This window comes from Nicotiana sylvestris, chromosome 9, assembly GCF_000393655.2.
Source record: "Nicotiana sylvestris chromosome 9, ASM39365v2, whole genome shotgun sequence".
Lineage (NCBI taxonomy): Eukaryota > Viridiplantae > Streptophyta > Magnoliopsida > Solanales > Solanaceae > Nicotiana > Nicotiana sylvestris.
In genome coordinates, this window is record NC_091065.1 from 187,190,334 (window position 1) to 187,214,259 (window position 23,926).

The 23,926-nt window shown below is 36.8% G+C and overlaps 1 protein-coding gene across 1 annotated transcript; it reads left to right on the plus strand.

Moving 5' to 3' along the window:
- The first annotated feature begins 3,515 nt into the window (after positions 1-3,515).
- LOC104221639 (protein ACCELERATED CELL DEATH 6-like) lies at positions 3,516-8,427 on the plus strand. The gene is made up of 3 exons (XM_009772721.2): positions 3,516-4,099; positions 6,960-7,486; positions 7,639-8,427. The coding sequence occupies exons 1-3, from the start codon at positions 3,526-3,528 to the stop codon at positions 8,260-8,262; spliced, it is 1,725 nt and encodes a 574-aa protein (XP_009771023.1). The 5' UTR covers positions 3,516-3,525; the 3' UTR covers positions 8,263-8,427.
- The last annotated feature ends 15,499 nt before the right edge of the window (positions 8,428-23,926 follow it).

Here is a 23,926-nt window from a genome sequence, read left to right on the forward strand (position 1 = left end):
AGATCCGTATCGAAATATGAGACCTGGGTGTATGCCCAGAATCGAATTCGTAGGTCCCTAGCTCGAGTTATTAATTTTTGTTGAAAATTGAAAGTCTGAAAGTTTAATGATTTTTAAGAATTGACTGATGTTTGTTCATGTTGATACCGGGTCCGTATTTTAGTTTTGGAGCCCGGTGCGGGTCCATTATTATATTTATGACTTTTCTGTCAAATTTGGTTAGAAACGGAGCTAGTTTGACGAGATTCGGACGTTCGGTTGTGAAAATAGAAGTTTTAAAGTTTTCTTGAAAATTTCATTTGATTTGGTGTTCAATTCGTAGTTCTCGGTATTATTTTGGCAATTTGATCGCGCGAGTAAGTTCGTATGATGTTTTAGGACTTGTGTGCATGTTTGGTTTGGAGCCCCGAGGGCTCGGGTGAGTTTCGGATAGCCTACGGACCTTTTGAACTTAGAAAATTTCTAGTTTTCTCATTTTTGTTGGTGTCTGGTGTAAGCTAAGGGATTTTGAGGTTACACTACGTGAACGCGGGTCTTGTCTCGCGAACGCGGAGGTCAAGAGGGTTAAACCTCCGCGAACACGTGTAACTTCTCGCGATCGCGTAATCCTAACAGGTACTGCTCTTCGCGAACGCGTCAGGATTCATGCGAACGCGATGAATACCTGACGCCTAGTTATTAAAAATAGAACCATTACGGGATTTTTTCCATTCTTTGAAAATTTCAAAACTAGAAGACCTAGAGGCAATTTTTTCAAGAGATTTTCTTCCCCAATTTGTTGGCAAGTGATTCTAACCCATTTTCTTTCAATTACCCATCACATTTCATAAGTTTTCAACCTAAAATATAAGATTTTCATGGTCCAAATTGGGGGTTTGGGTAAAATTAGGAGTTTTTTTAAAATTGGAATTTAGACCTTAAATTGAGGTCGGATTTCGAAATAAATTACATAACCGGGCTAGGGGGTGAATGTGTAAATGGATTTTGGTCAGAACTTGGGTTTGGACCAAGCGGGCACTAGGTCGATTTTTGACTTTTTGGGGAAATGTTTGGAAATTCTAAATTTATGCATTGTAATTGATTCTTTTAGCAATATTTGATGTTATTGAGTCAATTGTGGCTAGATACGAGTAGTTTGGAGGTGGATTCTAGGAGAAAGGCCCCGATAGAGCTTTGAATTAATTGCGGAGTGAGGTAAGTGTTCTGTCTAACCTTTACTTGAGGAAAATAGGAACCCTCAGACTATATGCTATGTGATATTCATGTGAGCGGCATATATGCAAGGTGGCGAGTGCTTATACGCCGCCGAATTATCTGTTTTTCCTGATTTTCTATTTTTCCTTAATTGTTTCCCTTCCCTGTCTTAACTGTTATATGCTCTAAAAGCTTTTCGTGCTCAACTGCTAACTATTATTTAATATCTTGTCTTGTTAATAATGTTAGCTCTTTTCATAGTTTCATGATTCCCTGCTATTTGCTTAAATGGACTTACTTGCACCTTCTAATTGTCAATTACTTGATTGGTTTCGCTTTGCAGTATTGCTTGTGTATATTCCTATATTGTACACGGTTTCCCGTTTGGTTCAATTTTGTATTTATTGATCGTAAAGGTTTTCGGGGTTTGAACTGTTGATTTAACTGTGCACATTGAGTATTTGGTACTGATATGGTGGGATCCGGCTACACGCTGCAGCAGGTGTAATAAGGGTGGATTAATATGGTGGAATAAGGGTAAATTCGTACTATACGGTGGGATCAGGTTGCATGCTGCAAAAGGTGGAATAAGGGTGGATTGATATTGTGAAATAAGGGTGAATTATGATACTGATATTGATACATGGTGAGATTCGAGTTGAGCGCCGCAACATTTTTATAGTATCTTTGTTGTTATTATTATTACAGCGAAATAAGGGAGGATTCTGTGTTGTATGGTGGGATCGGGTTGCGCGCCACAACAGTCTATGTGTTTCCTTTTCTTGAGCTGAGTTGGTTTTCGGTATTCTTATTTGAACTTCTAAGGATTGGTAATTCTGGACGACACTGGTTGTTTTCTTGAGGCTGTAGTTATTATTTTCAGTTGACTGTTTTATCCTGTTTTGTATTTTCATCTTCTGTCATAACTATATAAAGCGTACAGGTTGTAGCGTAAGTGGCCCGCCTTAGCCTCGTCGCTACTTCGTCGAGGTTAGGCTCGGCACTTACAGAGTACATGGGATCGGTTGTACTCGTACTACACTCTGCACTTTTTGTGCAGATTTTGGAGTCGGTCCCAGCATCGGTTATCAGTGAGCTCGGATCGCTCAGTGCACGGAGACTTGAGGTACAGCTGCTCAGCGCCCGCAGCTCCAGAGTCCTTTCCTTGTTGTATTTGGTTGTGTAGTTTCTTTCAGACAACTTTGTACTTATTTCAGACCTTTGTATGTATTATTCTAGTAGCACGTGCACTTGTGACACCAGGTCCAGGGATTTGTAGCAGATATTTGAGTTTTAGTTTCCACGTTTATACTTTATATTATTTCAGTTATTTCTCATTAATTAATTCAACTGCTAAAATGGATAATATATTTTAACATTGGTTTGCCTAGCAAGTGAAATGTTAGGCGCCAGCACGGTTCCGACAGTGGGAATTTCGTATCGTGACAAATTGGTATCAGAGCACTAGGTTATATAGGTCTCACAAGTCACGAGCAAACTTAATAAAGTTTGGAGGATCGGTACAGAGACGTCTGTACTTATCCAACCCCTCATCATTCTGGCGAAGCTCAGCTATGGGAAGTGGCAGGTCAATCTTTAAGATGGGCGGGGCTAGGCTGGAATTATTTTTCGGAATGCAAACAGAATAATAAATGAAACATTCGTACAATTCCATGAAGTTTGTATACTTGGTCAATGCTATGGAGGAGTTACATAGGGGTTTGCCAGTTTTAATATACATTGTTGATGGCGGGCCAAAGGGATCGAATAACTTGCATGATTATATATATAACTTTATCAAGATCCTTTACTTTCAACCAAAGTATCAAATGGAATAACATGCAAAAATGAAACAACAGTTTAATTTAAACCACATATTTAGTTTATGGAGAGTCAACCCTAGCATTTTGGACGTTTTAGGGAGTAAAAGCTAGCAAGGGTCACACTAAAGTTGTGAGCGTGCTACTGCTAATACAGCCCGGGGCAAAGCTATACTCAAAGTGGTCAAATGACCACCTTTCATCCGAAAATTACACTATATATATAAGTAAAATGTTAGATTTTAAAGATATAACATATATTGAACACCATTTGTCGAAATTTTTTCTAATTCTTTCAAGTTTGAACATCCTTGGAGAAATTCCTCCCTACACGCTACCGACTACAAGTCCCGGTAGTTTTGTAAGAGGAAGAGTAAAATTAAAAGGGATTGGAATAACTTGCAATATCATATAACTTCCTCAAGATCCTTTACTTTCAACAAAGGAATGGAATAACTAAGATCATATAATCGGAAGAATATGGATGTATTACATACCCGAATCAAAAGGGATGGATCCAACCTTGTATAAGGCTGCAGTGGAAGGCAATACCGGAGAGGGCGACAACTTCCTACCACAGTTGACAGGAGATGAAGAAATTGGCTATCAAATCACTCAGAAGGGCAACACAGTTATCCACGTGGCAGCCCGTTATGGCCACTCCGATTTTGTCCAACGAGTACTCACTATTTCCCCGGCATTGTTATGCCGTCCGAACAAGAAAAATGAAACAGCACTTCACGTAGCAGCTAACGAGGGTCACGTTGAAGTTGTCCGCGTGCTGCTCAGTGAAGGTGGCCGAGAGGAAAAACAGATCATGATGCGGATGACAGATGATGATGGAGATACGGCCTTGCACAAAGCTGTGAGGAAGCGACATTTTGGTGTGGTCACTCTCTTAGTGAAAGAAGATCCTGAGTTTGAATTTCCAGCTAACAATGCTGGGGAGACACCTCTGTATCTAACTGTGGAGTCTAATTTTGTGGGTGCTTTGCGTGAAATCTTGAAATACTGCAAGAAACCATCTTATTCAGGACCATGTCAACGAAACCCTATGCATGCAGCAATCATATTCAAATACTCCGGTAAGAATATTGTACGTTTTTTTTTTAGTCCGCGCAAAAAAAGAATGGCTTATTTTTATATTTGAAAATAATTTATCTTTATATAATAATTTATAGCCACACCAAATATATGTACCTCATTTTACACTACAAGTTCAAAAGTCTTCTTTCTTTTTCTTAAGTTCCGTGTCAAGCCAAATAGATTCACATAAATTGAAACGGAGGGAGTATATCTATATAAATTACAGAAAATGGTACCTATTCCTTTAAGTCATGGTTGATTAATGCACACTTTAGGTTAATTATAATGTGTACAATTCGAATTCTAAGGTTCCGCACCCCGACTACCATTCCCATCCCAGTGAACAGAGGCAGACCTATATTGCAAAGAAAGGGGTCACCAGCACCCGAAAAGTTCGATGAAAATTTCATGTATACATTGTATATGTTTTAAAACATAGTGATATATTAATAGTGACACCCTATTATATAAACCAGAATTTGATTAAATGCAAAAGTGCACCCGCGACCTTCAAATCGTGGTTCGTTTCCACTAGTGAACCCTTACTTATAAACATTCTAAGGAACAATGGATTTAATACCAACATAGTCCATAATAAAGATCTTAATATTGTCGAAATGTTAAACTTTATTCATGTATATTATTGGAGTATTTATTATTAGTTCATGAACTATACTTATTAATTAAATGTATTAGGAGGAAGTAGATAAGTGTGGTGTTAATCTAGAGAGTTCATTCATGTACTTTGGGGAATAGAAGAAGTCTTGAATTATATGGTGATACATTATACTCTAGATACATGATAAAGATCACTTATAAATATAATGAAGGATTGCGTATAGATATTCATAACATGCAGGAGAAGATAATAATAATCTTAGGCAGATCTTTTCGTGTTTAAAATTTATTTACATGCCAAAGATCGGATCTAAAACGTACCTGGTGGAGAAAGTCTCATTTCAAAATTTCTTCGATAGTGCGAAGACTCTATGTGTATTCACACCGAGACCGATCCTTGCTATCAACTCTTTGATCAATGAAACTCGCGAACAATTTAAACAAATTGTGTGCTCGAATTTTTCACAAAAAACTTCGGCGAAGAAGAATAATGAAAACTGTTTTCTTATCAAAATAATCTCTTGGATTTGTGCAGCTCGAAAAACCTTTTTTTCCGTTGTTGCTTCTTGATTCTTAGTGATGTATTTATATATCACATAAGGCAACAATACTATTCCACTAGGTTTTTGGAAAAGACTAAAGACGGTGGTCTTATTCCTTTTGCAAGCAATTCCAAATTGGTGCAAAATCTTTTCTCATGGAAAACAAAATCCAATTCCAATGGGTGTCATGGAAGCCATACGTCCTTTTTAGGGACTGTGCACGTGACAAGTCCTTTATGGACTTTCTTTGCTAAATTTCTTTCTATTAAAGAAAATACGAATCCCATGTCAAATAGGAATGCAAATTGTCGTGCTCTTCACATTAAGTCTTTAATAATATTTATATATATCCCTTATATAAATAAATACATATCACATATATTTATTTTAATCAAGAGATGTAATTTAATTTTCTATTCTAAATAGAAAAGTTTAATTTGTTCACAATATTAATTATATCCTCTGTGCTAGTAAAGAGTATAATAATATTTCATTTGGACTAATCACTAAATTTATTTGACTAATTAAATTCTTTAATTTAATTATCAAATAATAAAGTAATTAATCCTTCAGCAAAGATCAGAACACTCGTTAGTGTGCGATCCCATAGGTTCAATGCTAAGCCGGTAGTAAATTGACCACATCAATATACTAATCAAGGGTGGCGTCTAGCAACACTCCTTAACGACCGAATAGCATGAAGTATACAATTTGTTCTCAAGAACCAGTAGAAGAATAATGTAGTAATTTCTTCTGCCCTTATAGCTCTGAGTCATCCTAGGATATGGTTCAACTGTCAAATCCTAATAGGCGACCAACTATGTGTCCATGTCAAATATGATCGACCATTGAATGACATAAGAAACTCTTTTCTTCTTTTCATTCAATTGCCCTGGGCAAGGTCTTAATTTGGTCGTTTATAATTCATGACAACGTGGAGCTTAAACTCATTACCAAGAGTTGATATATTCCATCTTGATCAATCATTAATTCTACAAGTATTTAATCGTACCCAATATCCTTTCAACTATCGCCCTAGGGCCATAGGTGTCTAGTATCAAAGCACAATAAATAACTTGTCAATTACTATGACGATCTCAGGTCAAAGGAAATTTTACATCATATTCTTCAAGAGAATATCCTATTGACGGTTTATGGTAATTCTAACCATTAGGAATTATCCAATGAGTCGGTTCAATGATCATATCTCTATATGCATCATCTATATATGTGATTTAATTAATGTGATCAATTAATCTTTATCCCATAAAGACGATCACATAAATATTGATCTAACCGGATTACTAATGTCCAAAGTAATAATCCTATGATCAAGAACAAAATTCAGATTAAGTTGTAAGAGACTTTACTCTCATTATCATGATCTCCATTACGATGACAAGTCTCAAAATTTAATTAAGGACCTTATCAAATTAATCAAACAATTAATAATAACTATGATAAAAGAATGCCATATATTTTTATATCAAATAACGTTCACAAAAATATGTTCAAATTATCAAATATGAGATTGGATCTAGGGCATATCTACTATATCCCTAACATATAAGCCAAATTACGAAGAAGAATTATCTTTTCCTCCACTTCTTGTATGATGGGTTTGAGTTGTCTTGCTTTCCAAATTTTTCTAACGTATAGTACGAATTTAACTTCTTATCATGTTATTTGACGCATGCAGAGTGCGCTAATTTACTATTTCGATGGAATAAATCATTATGCGAGGAAGCGGACCAATGGGGTTGGAATTCACTGCACTATGCGATTAAATTAGGGTGGAAAGAAGTAGTTTCTGGTATGCTAAGGTGGAAGAAATCATTAGCCTACATTACAACCGGCAATGGAGATGACTGGACAACTACATTTCACATTGCAGCCAATGAAGGTTATGTAACCATAATGAAGGAGCTATTAAAGCACTGCCCAGATTGCTGGGAAATGCTTAACAGTCAAGGCCAAAATGCTCTTCATAACGCCATATTGAACAAAAAGAAAAAAGTAGTCAAATTCCTATTAAATTCTCCCGACTATCTTAGTCTAATTGATGAGACAGATAATAATGGAAATACTCCACTCCATTTGCTTGCTGCTTCTGAATACTGTGAGCAAGAATTAATAAAGCATCCTAGAGCAAAAAACATGGCATTTAACAAAAAAAACCAGACTCCGCAGGATGTAGCAATGGCTGCCAAATGGACACCAAATAAGGTAAGCACCATATAAATCCACACAAAGGTGAAATTTTAATATATATTAAAGGGTAAATTATGTTAACCACTTTTATATTATCACTCACTTTCATATATATATTCTCCGTATTTCTAAATCAAAACTTACTGCATTTTTATTACTATATATAGGGTGTAATGATAAAGCATTTATTACGAATTGGTCGATTTGGAGGACGGGACTTGAAGATAAAAGTGAAGGACAAGAAAAAGCCAATGACACAGAATGAGAAGGAAAAAAGGAAGGAGGAGGCTGAAAAAATGAAGGATAAATTTATGAAGGTAGCTCAAACACATCTAGTTGTGGCCACACTAATAGTTACAATTACTTTCGCAGCTGGTTTCACATTGCCAGGAGGATTTGACAGCAATCCCGGCCCTAATCAAGGCATGGCAATTCTAATAAGAAAAGCAGCTTTCAAAGCGTTTGTTTACACGGATACCATTGCATTTGTATGCTCCACTAGTGCTGTATTCAGTTACTTCGCCATGGCAGCAAGGGCTGCACTATTTACTGAAAATCATCGAACTGTCATTTTACTATATGGGCTCGCGACCTACTTGCAGCTTTTGGCTATGGCAGCACTTGTACTTGCATTTGTTACTGGTATGTTTGCTATTTTAGCACATTCAATTGGTGTTGCAGTTACTGCCATCGGCTGCATCTCATTCCTTATCTACTTTTGCATGTTGTATATGGTATTCAATTGGAAGTCCTTTCGGTCCATTCCAGCCGCAAAATTAGAGCGTCTCTAATGTTGTGAGGGTTTATTGGAAATAGTCTCTACTTTTATTATAAAGATAGGGGTAAGGTTTGCATACGCACTATCCTCCCCAAATCTTATTTGTTGGATTATACTGAATTTATTGTTATTGTTGTTACTATATATGTTGTACATAGTTCAGCAGTGATGAGTGATATTGATGCACTTGAGATGCTATTATTGTCTTTATATGTTGAATTTATAAGCTGTTCAGCAATACTTTCACCATGCTCAATGATAAAAAAGGTGCAGATTTATGAGAGAAGAGGAAAAAAAATTAATTTTTTTTATAGAAAATAAAGGGGAGTAAGGTCAAATTCCTCCTTGAGCTACAATGAACAATATTCACCGCTTCCCTATGATCGTTCCTCGTTTTTTGTATTTTATGGACATAAAACAGAAATCAGAACTATTTTTAATTTTTATGTGCTAGTGTCCACATCATCTTCATAAATTCGGGGGACAGGCTCCGAATCGCCTGAAAACTTATGGGCTCATCACAAACGACCTAATGAACATTAATAGTTATTACTTCATTGTGATTGTTCCTCATTGTTTGGCATTCAGGGCTATAAAATAGGAATTCAGGATGGTTTTTGATTTTTCATGTGCTAATGTCCACGTCATCTTCATGAATTCGGACAACGGGATCCGAATCGCCTAAAATTTGTGGGCCCATAAGAAAAGACCTATTGAGCAATGACATCGCTTTGTCATGAGTATTCCTCGTTATTTGGCATTTTAGGGCCATAAAACACGAATTCAGGTTGATTTCTCATTTTTCGTGTGCTAATGTCCACACAATCTTCATAAGTTCGGACGACGGACTCCGAATCGCCTAAAATTTTCACATCATTTTCATGAATTTGGGCAACGGGCTCCGAATTGCCTAAAATATTATGAGTCCATCAGAAATGACCTAATGAATAATAATTATCGTTTGCCATGTCCAATCATTATTTTTTGGCATTTTAAGGCTATAAAACAGGAATTCAGAATAATTTTCAATTTTTCATGTTGGATTAGTCCACGACATCTTCATGAATCCGGGCGACGGATTCTGAATCATCTAAAATTTGTGGGCCCATTAGCAATGACCTAATGAACAATAGTCATAGCTTTTCTATGATCGTTCCTCGTTTTTAGCATTTTAAGGCTACAAAATAGGAATTTAAGATGATTTCCGATTATTCGAGTACTAATGTCTACGTCATCTTCATAAATTCAGGTGAAAGGGCTTCAGATCGCCTTACATTTTGTGGGCCAATTAGAAACGACCTAATGAACTATAGTCATTACTTTTCCATGATTGTTACTTGTTTTAGTCATTTTAGGGCCATAAAACAGGAATTCAGGACGATTTCTATTTTTTCGTGTGTTAATGTACACGCCATTTTCATGAATTCGAGCGATGGGCTCCGAATTGTCCAAACTTTTGTGGTCCCATAAAAAAGATCTAATGAACAACAATACTCATTGCTTCTCCAAAACGTTCCTTATGTTTTAGCATTTTAGGGCTATAAAATCGGAATTGAGGATAATTTCTAATTTTTCGTGTGCTAATGTCCATGTCATCTTCATGAATTCAGGTGATGGGCTCCGAATCGCCTAAAAATTTGTGTGTCCATCAAAAACAACCTAATGAACAATAGTTATCTCTTTGCCATGACCGCTTTATTTTTTGGTATTTTTGGGCCATAAAATAGAAATTTAGGATCGATGATTACTTATTTTTTGTGTGCTAATATCCATTACATCTACATAAATTAAGGCGACGAGCTCCGAATAGCCTAAAATTTTGTGTGCCTATCATAAACGATCTAATAAATACTAGCCATGCTTTTCCATGAGTGTTCCTCATTTTTTGGCATTTTAGGGCCATAAAACAAGAATTCGGGATGATTTTTAATTTTTCGTGTGCTAATTTCCATGCCATCTATATGAATGTGGGCGTCAGGCTCCGAATCACTTAAGATTTTATAGGCCCATCAGAAACTACAGAATGAACAATAGTCATAGCTTCGTCAAGATTGTTCCTCATTTTTTAGTATTTTTGTAACGACCCGACCGGTCGTTTTGAGATTTTGCACTTTGCTCGCCAGTTCTTGGGCATGACTAGCCCCGTGTGATATATTATGACTTATTTAAATCGTCGTTTTTGGTTTTCAGGATGATCGTAATGAATTTGGAAGAACAATTCTCAATTTGTAGCTTGAAATTTGAAAGGTTTGACCAAGATTTGACTTGTTTGTATATGATCTCGGATCAGAATTTTTATGATTTGGTTAGCTCCGTTGGGTTATTTGGGACTTAGGAGCGTGATCGGAATGTATTTTGGATGTCTGTGGAAGGATTAGGCTTGAATTGGCGAAATTGAGATTTCGGCGTTCCGGTTGATAGGTGAGATTTTGATATAGAGGTCAGAATGAAATTCCGAGAGTTGCAGTAGCTTCATTGTGTCATTTGGGATGTGTGTGTAAAATTTTAGGTCATTCAGACATGGTTTGGTTGGGTTTTTGATCAAAACCGGAATTCGGAAGATTTTAGAAAAGTTTGGCTTGGATCCGATGTGTCCTGGTTGATTTGATGTTGTTTGAGATGTTTTGAAGGTTGGTACAAGTTGGTATGAGGTATTGAGTTATGTTTGTGCTTTTGGTTGATGTCCCGGGGGCCTCTTGTGATTTCGGATAGTTGTCGAAATAGTTTGAGATTTTGAGAAGTTGTAGATTTTACTGCTTCTTGTGTTTCCGTACCTGCGGATTGGAGACCGCAGGTGCGGTGCCGCAGATGCGGAAATGGTGATCGCAGAAGTAGATAAATGTTTGGGAGGCAGGAACCGCAGATGCGGTTGTGCGACCGCACCTACGAAGCCGCAGATGTGAAATTGGCATCGCAGATGCGGTTTTGGCTGAATTAAGTGAAAGCCACAGAAGCGGCTCATTGGCCGCAAATGCGGTACCACAGATGTGGAAATGACTGGGGTCAGAATGTTATATTTTTCTCCTTCGCGATTTTGAGAGAGTTTTCACCATATTTCATTCGGCAGAAAGCTTGGGAGAGCTAATTGAAGAGGGAATTCAAGAGGATTTCGTAGAGGTAAGATTTTTGGACCCTAAACTTGTTTCTATGATGAATTTTAACATTTTGAGCTTCAAATATATGGGAAATCAGTAGCAAAATAGGGAAAATTAGGGCTTGAAATTGGAGAGTTAAATTGGGAATTTGAGGGGCCATTTGAGGTCCGATTTAGATGTTCTTGGTATGTATAGACTCATGAGAGGATGAAGATTCCATTGATATTAATCTTATCGAGTTCCGAGATGTGGGCCCGAGGGCCGAGTTGGAGCAATTTTGTGATTTTTTATGCAAATTGGATATTTTCGAGTGGGCTTTATTCCTTTAGCATATTCTAATGGTTATGTACTAATTGTGGCTAGACTCGGAGCATTCGGAGGTCGATTTGTGAGGGCAAAGGCATCGCGGGCTAGATTTTGGACCGGATCGAGGTAAGTAATGATTGTAAATACTGTCCTGAGGGTTTGAAACCCTAGATTACACATCGTGGTGTTACTTTGAGGTGACGCACACGTTAGATGACAAGTGTGGAGTTGTGCACCGTTGAGGATTGTGACTTGGTCCGTCCCGTATGACTGTTAAGTCGAGTATTTGATTCGAAATCTTATGATATTCCATATTTTAGAGATTGATATTATATTTTTGGTTGTATGCAATGTTTGGGGCCTTGTGCCGACCTGTTGAGACTCTTATGGGCATTTTTACTATTTTTCCTTACTCTATGTGTTTGATAGAATATCCTCAACCATGTTTTACCTGTTTATTGTTTAAAATCTGGTTTTATCACTATATTTCTTAAAAATATGAAAACTGTTTGGGCTGAGTTCCCTGTTTTACTAATGGTCCAAGTGATCGTGAGTTGATGACTGAGATAGACCGAGGGTCTGATTGTGAGGTTGATGACTGAGATCGACTGAGAGTCTGATGGTGAGGTTAATGACTGAGAGAGGTATATATATATATATATATATATATATATGTCTATGGATCGGGTTGCACGCCGCAGCGATATGTTGGGTCGGGCTGCACGCCGCAGCGATATAGCTCTTGGGATGTAGGAGCCCTTCCGGAGTCAGCACACCCCCAATTAGCGCAGTCGACTATATATATGGATCGAGCTGCATGCCGCAGCGATATGTGGATCGGGTTGTACGCCGCAGCGGTTACTATATGGTACCTATTGAGTGTGAGTACTGAGTGTGAGCGTTGATTGGTAAGAGTTGAGTCACGAGTGACTGAGAGGCTAGCCCGAGGGGCGATAGATATATACATGCACATGAGTGATGCTTGCATGAGGGGCCTTGTTATGAACTTATTGATTTTCACTCCTCTTTAAGTGAGTTTCTATCAAATATGTTGAATTATTGACTGGTTTCACTCATCTTTACACTGAGCCTCTGTCGAAAACGTTGAATAAATGTTTTTAAACAACTTTTATTTAAGTTGGGGTTTATGAGATGTTCAGAAATTAATCACTGATTTGGTTTTGTTATTTCCACTGAGATTTTCTTGTTATGAGGTGTTTACGACTCCTGTTTTGCCCGAGGGGTTGTTTACGAACTATGTTTTTCCCCGAGGAGCTGATTATGGCTTTTCAGCTCTTTTATCAAAAATGGTATTGAATCCCTACTGAAATTGTTGGAAGACATTTTAAATGATTTTTACCAAAAGCTGGATTTTAAATGAGGCGATAGACTTGTATTCTGATTTAGTAGCCTGTGTGCTTATGGAGTTTAACATAAACGTGGATTATTGTTTCCTACTGCTCAGTCTTTATTTACTCTTATTACTTACTGGGTTGGAGTACTCACATTACTCCTTGTACCTCGTGTGCAGATTCAAGTATTTCGTAACCCGGTGTCGGGTGTTGGTTGCTCAGACCCGGAGTCATCAAAGTTAGCAAGGTGGTTGCACGACGTTCGCATCACTGATACCTTCCTCTCTTTTTTCATTTCTCTATTTAGTACATTTTGACTGTTTTTGTTGTATCCAGACCTTGGTACTTGCTCATGGCTAGTGACACCCCGATGTTTGGCTTGTATGTTATTCTGCACTGTTCATTCAAATGTATTATGGAATATTGTTTAATTAAAGGCTTAAAAATGACTCTAGATGATTAAAGGGTTATATGAGTTTTGTATCGGCTGGCCTTGTCTTCACAAGAGGCGCCATCACGACCGGGCCGATTTGGGGTCGTGACAAGTTGGTATTAGATCCTAGGTTACATAGGTCTCACGAGTCATGAGTAAGTTTAGTAGAGTCTCGCGGATTGGTACGGAGATGTCTGTATTTATCCTCGAGAGGCTGCAGAACCTTTAGGAAAAACTTCACATTCTTGGAATTCTTATCGTGCGTCCTTGGTTCAGCTTGAAAAGTAACTCTTTGAATTCCTTCCACACGTTCGTATGTGCGCATGAGCGCTCAGTATCAGATATGCATCGATGGCTTGTGATTCCCCGATCGAGGGACGAGATGTGATCTCTATGAGTTGATCTCTATGGCTTGAGCACCGAGGTGCTGATTGTGTGAGCAAGTGACCTTTGAACTTATATGTTCGGTTTTGTCCCTATTAGTGGAAGTGACGGCTAGATGGATATGTGATGAGCATGTTAGTATTGCGAGACGTATCCATATGATTTAGAAGCGACGAGAAAGGTCTGCTGGAGGATAGAAGAACTATTAGGTGTTTGAATTCCATCTTGGTTCGAGGTATAGCCCCGAGTTGTGGGCGTGTGAAGAATCTTTTCATGTTTCCTAGTTGGGAGTGAAGTAAATTTCATGTTGCAATATGAGTTTAGACTCAGGAAGACTAAGTGAATGTGTAAAGTTTATGTCAGTCGAACGTATACAAGAATGTTAGTTGGAGGAAAAGCAGGTGGGTTATCTCCTGCGGAGTGTTCTGAGGTTATGTGATCCTCATATTGTCTGTTAGAAGATCTCATTTACAAGTGAAATATAAGTGTTGAAAATTAAAATTTGGTCCGCTTAAGAGAGTGGACTTGACTGTTGCGAGGATGAATGCGAGATTGGTAGAAGATTCAAGTACTAGATGATCTGTGTTTTCACAAGCTTATAAAGGATTTGAGTTTAATCTCACTATGGTATTATGGCATAAATAGAGTATATGTGTTATGAGTTATTGAGTGTGTGTTGATCTTTGGCTTCGAGCCAAGTGGGGGAGTATGCTATCAATTAGTTGGTTGCACGGTTATGTGCTATATTGGTTCCAGTTGGAGGCATGCGGGTGAATTAGTTATGGCTTACGGAGGTTTGAGACCGAGGATGGCTCGAGTAAAGGAAATTTTTTACAAAGGTGATGTCATGCTTCATAGGCGTATAAGAATCATGGAATGTCTTGAGCTGTTGTTGGTAAAGGATGGTCAGTGCATAGAGCAAGAAGTTGCTTGGTTATATTGGGATGAGGTTGCATTCTGCAGTGTCTGAAGTGCTAATGAGGCACAGGTTGTTCGGTTATTTTGATGGGGCTAGTTGCAGTTTGAGTAGAGTGAATGACTCTCGAAATGGTTCTACTGTGTTCAAGATTTTACATGTAACAATTGAGTATTTTCAAGTTGTATATGTGGCTAGAAACTGAGTTTTCATTAGAAGATGTCAAGACTTGTAGTATTTTCTATATTTATTATGGGATTCTATATATCAGTATCAGGAAGGTAAAGGTAGCGGATTTAGATTCGCAGGAAGTCTCTTCGGAATAAAGCATTTCGAGCGTGGTGCTATTGGGAACATCTAGAGAGTATTCAGCGGCTTATGGACCATAAGACGGTGTGGTTTTATGCTTGGGTATCATGTGGTAAGTCTGGGTTGAGGAATTGTGATGTTATGGCAAGAAGGAGTATCAAGTTGAAGGTAAATTAGAAGGGAGCTCGGATAGATGGAATAGCCTGGTAGTAGGCCAGCTCGGTATGGTAAGGATATGATTAGTTCCTTGAGTGTTTACGAGGTAATAAGTTTCTACAGGTATTTTATGGCAGTGCTCTTAGGTTTTGATGGCTTGGTCGAGTTAGAAGGATTCAGTCCTGGCAGGTCTAGTTTGTGCAAGGGTAACTCGGAGAGTTCTTGATGGTTTCTACCTCGGTTGGAGATGTATATTTTCTATGGGCATGAAGAGCATGGTATGTATAGTGATTTTCTTCTAGATGGGAACAATGGAAAGTTCTTGGTTGGTTGAGTACATAGTTGCTTGTGGCCTGGAAGAGATACAAAGTTCTTGTGGTTATCCTAGGATGGTACGGTTTATGCGGTATATTGTGTAGGAGTAAGATTGGCATGTGTAAGGTCACGGTTCAGATTTGAAAGGAAGGTCAGAAATTCTTAGGTAGAACGGGCAGTTTCAGATAATTAGAGAAATGAGCTTCAGATGATTAAGGAAATGGTAATGCCAATTGAGGTGAATTGACGAGGGTATATGTTCCAGGAAAAGGCAATGTGATTAAGTTGGTGGTACTTTGGTAGTATTGCAGCACTTCTTATCAGATCGGTTACTGGTATCCGAGTTTGCTTGACAGCACAGAAGAATTTTAGAGTATCTCTCGTGGAATGATGGAGTACTAGAGGTGTGTTATATATGCGAGCGGCAGAATTGGGATCAGATATGGTAATTCGTGTGCTTTATGGACTCGAAGACTGGAAGTTCTCGTATACAAGTTAACTAGTGGTTGTGGATGGCAAAATGTAGGTAAGTTAGTCAGATGTTAGTATGTACCATGATCCAGTCATTGTGAACCTTCAAAGGATTATTTATCTATTGTGGGTGGCCAGAGTTGATGTGTGGTTCATTGGTAGGCCCATAGGGATGTATGTTCTGCATCGAGACGGCTTTGTTGACTTCGAGTTGCCATTTGGTGAGGGATGTGTTGATTCAATTACTATGGTGCTATTCGAGTTCGGAGGTGATCCATGAGTTACCTTGCTGGGTTGCGAGGCATTATGATTTGTTGGTTATAGGCACATGTGGTGCGGTTCTATTGAGTTTTCATAGTGGAAGTCGAGCGAGAAGAGTGATTGGGTGTTGCTCGGTAAATGGCGTATCGGTTATGTCCTTTCGGGTTTGTGTGGTGTATGTTATTTGCTTCGAAATGGTTATGATAATTGCTTTGGTTTCAGACATCATATTGCGCTTGGTTGTCAATTTTGAGCATAGTGACTTGTGGTGTCTCACGTGGACCAGTGTTTGGATAGGGTCGCGCATTGCAGCAAAGTTATGTGAAGGTATGACCCTTTGGGTTAGATTCGTGCGCTCTATTTCTATGATGTGTGACTGGTTCTCAGCATTGTGTGTGGCGATACTAGTGAGCTTGTGGTACATCTCTTTCTTTTGAGTCATTTTCATGATTTGAGTATGTTCAGATTTTTGTTTATTGGTGTGTGGATTGCACAAGTTGCGGCTTCAGCCTGTATCGATGTGTCATGTCACCAAAGTAATTGTGTTGGATTAGATGAGATCGTTGGGGTCTTTAATGAATACAAACGGATTCGATTTCAGCATGTTGGAAGGATAATATCGAGGTTCGGCTAAGGAATTGCTATGGTTTTTGCCAAAGAAGAAGTAGCTTCATGAATGGTTGATCTAAGGAATGGTTATGGCTTGCTGTGTGGTTTATTTATCATTGGCAGTATATGAAAGTGTTGGAATGAGACTTTAGTTGATAAGAGGTTTTCTACCGGTATTCGGTTGTTGTGTGCAGCTGTTGTGATTAGAAGTTATCGCTACAAGTGGTTGAAGTATGTGGTGTACCATGTAATTGCACCTGAGGTTGCAGGTATGGGTTATTACAGCCAGTTCGGGATTATTCAGAGTATAGATGTGAGATTTTGATCTTGCGGATGATTTCAGGAGTGGAAATGTGGTTCTAAGGTTTATGGGCTAGGTCGGATTGTGAAATTTCAGTTGCATTGTGTTATCGGACCTATATGTGATAGGGTGACGTGGGATCACCCCTGAGTATGTGCATGGTAAGGTTATTCAGCAATTGGTTGGCTTTTGGAACAACTCTGGGCACGTTCGAGGACGAACGTATGTTTAAGTGGGGGAGGGTGTAACGACCCGACCGGTCGTTTTGAGCTTTTGCACTTTGCTCGCCAGTTCTTGGGCACGACTAGCCCCGTGTGATGTATTATGACTTATTTAAATCATCGGTTTTGATTTTCAGGATGATCGGAATGAATTTGGAAGAACAGTTCTCAGTTTGTAGCTTGAAATTTGAAAGGTTTGACCAAGATTTGACTTTTTGCATATGATCTGGGATCGGAATTTTTATGATTTGGCTAGCTCCGTTGGGTGATTTGGAACTTAGGAGCATGATCGGAATGCATTTTGGAAGTCCCTGGAAGGTTTAGGCTTGAATTGGCGAAATTGAGATTTCAGCGTTCTGGTTGATAGGTGAGATTTTGATATAAAGGTCGGAATAAAATTCCGAGAGTTGCAGTAGCTTCGTTGTGTCATTTGGGATGTATGTGTAAAATTTCAGGTCATTCGGACGTGGTTTGGTTGGGTTTTTGATCAAAAATGGAATTCGAAAGATTTTAGAAAAGTTTGGCTTGGATCCGATGTGTCCTGGTTAATTTGATGTTGTTTGAGGTGTTTTGAAGGTTGGTACAAGTTTGTACGAGGTATTGGGTTATGTTTGTGCTTTTGGTTGAGGTCCCGGGGGCCTCGGGATGATTTCGGATGGTTATCGAAAGAGTTTGAGATTTTGAGAAGTTGCAGATTTTATTGCTTCTGATGTTTCCGCATCTGCGAATTGTGGACCGCAGGTGCGGTGCCGCAGATGCGGAAATGGTGATCGCAGAAGCGGATAAATGTCTGGAAGGCAGGAATCGCAGATGCGGTTGTATGACCGCACCTGCGAAGGCGCAGATGCAAAATTGGCATCACAGATGCGGTTTTGGCTAAGTTAAGTGAAAGCCGCAGAAGCGGCTCATTGGCTGCAAATGCGGTACTTCAGATGCGGATGAATCACCACAGATGCGGAAATGACTGGGGTCAGAATGTTATATTTTTCTCCTTCGCGATTTTGAGAGAGTTTTCACCATATTTCATTCGGGAGAAAGCTTGGGAGAGCTAATTGAAGAGGGAATTCAAGAGAATTTCGTGGAGGTAAGATTTTTGGACCCTAAACTTGTTTCTATGATGAACTAGTATTAGTACCTGCGGGGATGCGCGGACACTAATCATGTCAAATATTTAAGTTATTTGAATTGTATGTAAATAATCTTAAAATTTACACTTTCTCAGTAAATATAGATAATCATTGGATATTAACTACATGAAAAAAATTAGTCATTTCTTCTATTTTTTTAAACCATTCTTGCCGGTGTCATTGGATCCTAAAAATAGTTAGGAAGTAAAATAATAACTCACATTTATGGCAAAACAATCAAATGTTGAGACAATGAATGATTCTTTGGATAAGACTTAACTCTTTTACTACTACTTGAACTCTTATTTGCTGTGTTGACATCTCTTAAAAAATATTTCTTTCTTAAATTTCAGTTTCTAAAATATTAGTTTTTAATAGTAATTATTTTTATAATTATGTAATTGAAAATATTATTCTTAATTCAAAACTCATTTTAGTTGGCTATCTAAAAATATATAAAAAAATTTAGCTAGTGAATTTTTTTTACTCCATTTTGATGTTTGACATTAACCATATTAAATATCTGAGTTATTTGAATTATATGTAAATAACCTTAACATTTAAACTTTATAAATAATTATGGATAATTGTCAGATATTAATTAAGAAACACTACATGAAAAAGACTAATATTTTCTCCATTCTCGTAGTAATAATTTTACTTTTGCACTATTCTCATATGTGTAATTGGAACCTAAAAATAGCCACAAAGTGAAATAATAAATCATACTTATGGCAAAGCACAAAGGTTAACACGATATAAACGATTCTTTGATTACGACGTGACTCTTATACTACGACTTGAACTCTTATTTGGTATGATTTTATCTTTCAAAAACTATTTCTATTTTGAAATTTTAATTTCTAAAACTTTATATATTTTAATAATGATTATCTTTATAATGATGCAAGTGAAGATATTATCCTTAATTTAAAATTCACTTTAATCGGCTATCTAAAATTTTAAATGATTCTTTGGCCGGATTTATTTCAGTATGACTCCACATTAAGTTTATTGATATCTCTAGCCCCAGAATTTGAATTTTTAATACTCTATATATACAAAAATTTTGTTCTTTGAATCATTAAATGTTAAATTAGTAGATTATTATTATAAAATATTGCATATATTGTCTTAAAATTGTCAAGTAATTTTTTTTTGATACCATACTTGGCTTAACCTCAATGCAAACAACTCAAATTGCATTCCAATTCAAATTCGAATATCATATCAGTTTGTTAGTAATAGTGATTTTTTTAAAAACGACACATAATGTAAATTAAAAAAATATTCTAAGATATCCTTATCTTATAATCTATGTATTTGAGTTGAAACAAAAATATTTGAAATCGATGAGATTAACTTTCAAATATTTTATACTCAACAAAGATGAAACATAAGAAAAAATTTGCTGTCATCTTTTATTTCTAGTTTTTAACCTTTTTTTCAATATTTATTTTCTTTTATCTTATTTTTATGTCATTATTTATTTTGTTACAAAAAATTAATTTTATTTCACTATAAAAGGATGAGTTTTAATAAGAATTGTATACATATGAACTTTAATTATATTTTTTTGTCTTTGGTTGAAATTATTTCATATTTTTCTTTTGGCTTTATCTAATCAGCCGAAATAGGTACTCACTCGGCCACTTAAATAAAAAAATTGAATGATGTGTAATATATATATTTAAATAAAAAAATTGAATGATGTATAATTTATATATAATCCATATATAATATGTGTACAATCATGTGTTGTCGGTATATCATCTATTTATATTAGCTATAAAAAGTAAACAATAAATATGGTCGAATATTATATAAATATTCATAAGATTTCGGTTTTTGAGTTTATCCATGATATAACTTCTATTATAATAATTTTAAAACTCTATACTAATGTTCAGAAATATCTTATCTTTTTATTATCTTTGAATTAAAAAAAAGTAAAGACGTTTTTCAAAATAATTTGTTTACATTTTAAAAAAAAATATTTCAAGTCATACCAATTTTTTCTTTATATATACTCTTTGTTACACTTAAAAGTCGTTATAGAAACTATAAATTAGAAACCAATTTCTCTCTTGTTGAGTTTAAAAAAAACCTTTCACATAATCTAATGATTCAAAACTAATATTTTTCAACGAAAAATATATTATACCCTTACAATATTGGCTTGACTACAGCTAAATGAAGGGGTTTCAGCTTATACCTTCAATTCCTTGAATGTGCTAAATTAAAATTAATGATATCAATTGTATAGTCAAAGTTTTGTTATTTGTTTGATGTCCATTTATGCAAATTGACTCTTCAAACAAATATTCTTCAAGAAGAAAAAAGAAACAACTTTTTTTCTTAATATTGACTGATTTTGTGATGTTTCTTTCTCCAGCATGTATGTTTACTTTATTATATATATAAAAGTAAACTTTTATTTAGTTTTGTAAACTCTTTTTTGTTATTTAGATAAACATAGACGTGTACCATATATATTACATTTATTTTAAAAGAATTTCGTTTTATTCAAATCTAGCTACAGTGTTTCAAAGAACTATACTTATATGATTTTAAATGTGAAAGAGTTTTATAGTTATATGGAGTATTTTTTTTTTTGCTAGAGGTGAAGTAATATTTAAATAGTTAGAAAAAATAACAAAAGTTCCTAACATGATTGCATATGATCATTAACCGAATTAAGTATGATAACATGATAAAAAAGATAAATTTTATTTTTAATTTAAATTCGAATTTTAGAACTTTATCTATAAATTCAAAATTATTAATTTCAAATATATATTATATTATATTATATTATATTATATTATATTATATTATATTATATTATATTATATTATATTATATTATATTATATTTAACTAAAATAGTTAAATATAGAATAAAGTTACCATATACTATTGACGTTGATTAGTTTGCCACTTGGCTTAACCATAATGTCAATTATATATGGTAACTTTCTTGCTTTAATATATATATAGATTTTAACATTTTGAGCTTCAAATCTATGGGAAATCAGTAGCAAAATTGGGGAAATTAGGGCTTTAAATTGGAGAGTTAAAAAGGGAATTTGAGGGGCCATTTGAGGTCCGATTTGATGTTCTTGGTATGTATAGACTCGTTAAAGGATGAAGATTCCATTGATGTTAATCTTATCGAGTTCCGAGATGTGGGCCCGAGGCCGGATTGGAGCAATTTCGTGATTTTTTATGCAAATTGGATATTTTCGAGTGAGCTTTATTCCTTTAGCATATTCTAATGGTTATGTACTGATTGTGGCTAGACTCGGAGCATCCGGAGGTCGATTTGTGAGGGCAAAGGCATCGCGGACTAGAGTTTGGACCGGATCGAGGTAAGTAATAATTGTAAATACTGTCCTGAGGGTTTGAAACCCTAGATTACAAATCGTGGTGTTACTTTGAGGTGACGCACACATTAGATGACAAGCGTGGAGTTGTGCACCGTTGGGGATTGTGACTTGGTCCGTCCCGTATGACTGTTAAGTCGCGTATTTGATTCGAAATCTTATTATATTTCATATTTTAGAGATTGATTTTATATTTTTGGTTGTATGCCATGTTTGGGGCCTTGTGCTGACCTGTTGAGACCCTTAGGGACATTTTACTAGTTTTCCTCACTCTATGTGTTTGATAGCATATCCTCAGCCATGTTTTACCTGTTTATTGTTTAAAATCTGGTTTTATTACTATATTTCTTAAAAATGTGAAAACTGTTTGGACTGAATTCCCGGTTTTACTGATGGTCCAAGTGATCGTGAGTTGATGGCTGAGATAGACCGAGGGTCTGATTGTGAAGTTGATGACTGAGATAGACTGAGAGTCTGATGGTGAGGTTAATGACTGAGAGAGGCCGAGGGTCTGGCCGTGAGGATTATATATCTATGGATCGGGTTGCATGCTGCAACAATATATATATATCACGCCGCAATGATACTTATATGGATCGGGATGCATGTCGCATCGATATGTTGGATTGGGCTGCACGTCACAGCGATATAGCGCTTGGGCTGTAGGAGCCCCTCCGGAGTCTGCACACCCCCAATGAGCACAGTTGACTATATATATGGATCGGGATGCATTCCGCAGTGATATGTGGATCGGGCTGCACGCCGCTACGGTTACTATATGGTACCTATTGAGCGTGAGTGCTGAGTGTGAGCGCTGATTGGTAAGAGTTGAGTCACGAGTGACTAAGAGGCTAGCCCGAGGGGCGATAGATATATACATGCACATGAGTGATGCTTGCATGATGGGCCTGGTTATGAACTTATTGATTTTCACTCCTCTTTAAGTGAGTTTCTATCGAATATGTTGAATTATTGACTGCTTTCACTCATATTTACACTGAGCCTCTGTAAAAAATGTTGAATAAATTTTTTTAAACAACTTTCATTTAAGCTGGAGTTTATGAGATGTTCAGAAATTAATCACTGATTTGGTTTTGTTATTTCCACTGAGATTTTCTTGTTATGAGGTGTTTACGACTCCTGTTTTGCCCGAGGGGCTGTTTACGAACTATGTTTTTGCCCGAGGGGCCGATTATGGTTTTTCAGCTCTTTTATCAAAAATGGTATTGAATCCCTACTGAAACTGTCGGAAGACATTTTAAATGATTTTTACCAAAAACTGGATTTTAAATGAGGCGATTGACTCGTATTCTGATTTAGCAGCCTGTGTGCTTATGGAGTTTAACATAAATGTGGATTCATATTTTCCTACCGCTCAGTCTTTATTTTTTCTTATTACTTACTGGGTTGGAGTACTCACATTACTCCCTGCACCTCGTGTGCAGATTCAGGTATTTCGGAGCCCGGTGGCAGGTGTTGGTTGCTCAGACGCGGAGTCATCAGAGTTAGCAAGGTGACTGCACGACGTTCGCATCACTAATACCTTCCTCTTCTTTTTCATTTTTGTACTTAGTACATTTTGACTGTTTTTGTTGTATCTAGACCTTGGTAGATGCTCATGGCTAGTGACACCCCGATATCGGGCTTGTATGTTATTTCGCATTGTTCATTCAGACGTATTATGAAATATTGTTTAATTAAAGGCTTAAAAATGACTCTAGATGATTAAAGAGTTATATGAGTGTTGTGTCGGCTGGCCTTGTCTTCACGAGAGGCGCCATCACGACCGGGCCGGTTTGGGGTCGTGACAATTTTAGGGCTGTAATATAGGAATTCTGGACGATTTTCGATTTTTTGTGTGCTAAGTCCACGCCATCTTCATGAATTCAGGTGACGGATTCTAAATCGCCTAATATTTTGTGGGCCCATAAAAAGCGACCTAATGAACCATAATCATGACTTTTTCATGATTGTTTCTCGTTTTTTTTTTTTTTGTGTTTTAGGGCCATAAAATAGGAATTCAGGACGATTTTCAA

Excerpts from the sequence above, each read along its gene's own strand:
- LOC104221639 (XM_009772721.2), top strand. The coding sequence starts at position 3,526 with ATGGATCCAACCTTGTATAAGGCTGCAGTGGAAGGCAATACCGGAGAG. Across the intron at positions 4,100-6,959 it reads AATCATATTCAAATACTCCG|AGTGCGCTAATTTACTATTT; the intron begins GTAAGAATATTG and ends TGACGCATGCAG. Across the intron at positions 7,487-7,638 it reads CCAAATGGACACCAAATAAG|GGTGTAATGATAAAGCATTT; the intron begins GTAAGCACCATA and ends TACTATATATAG.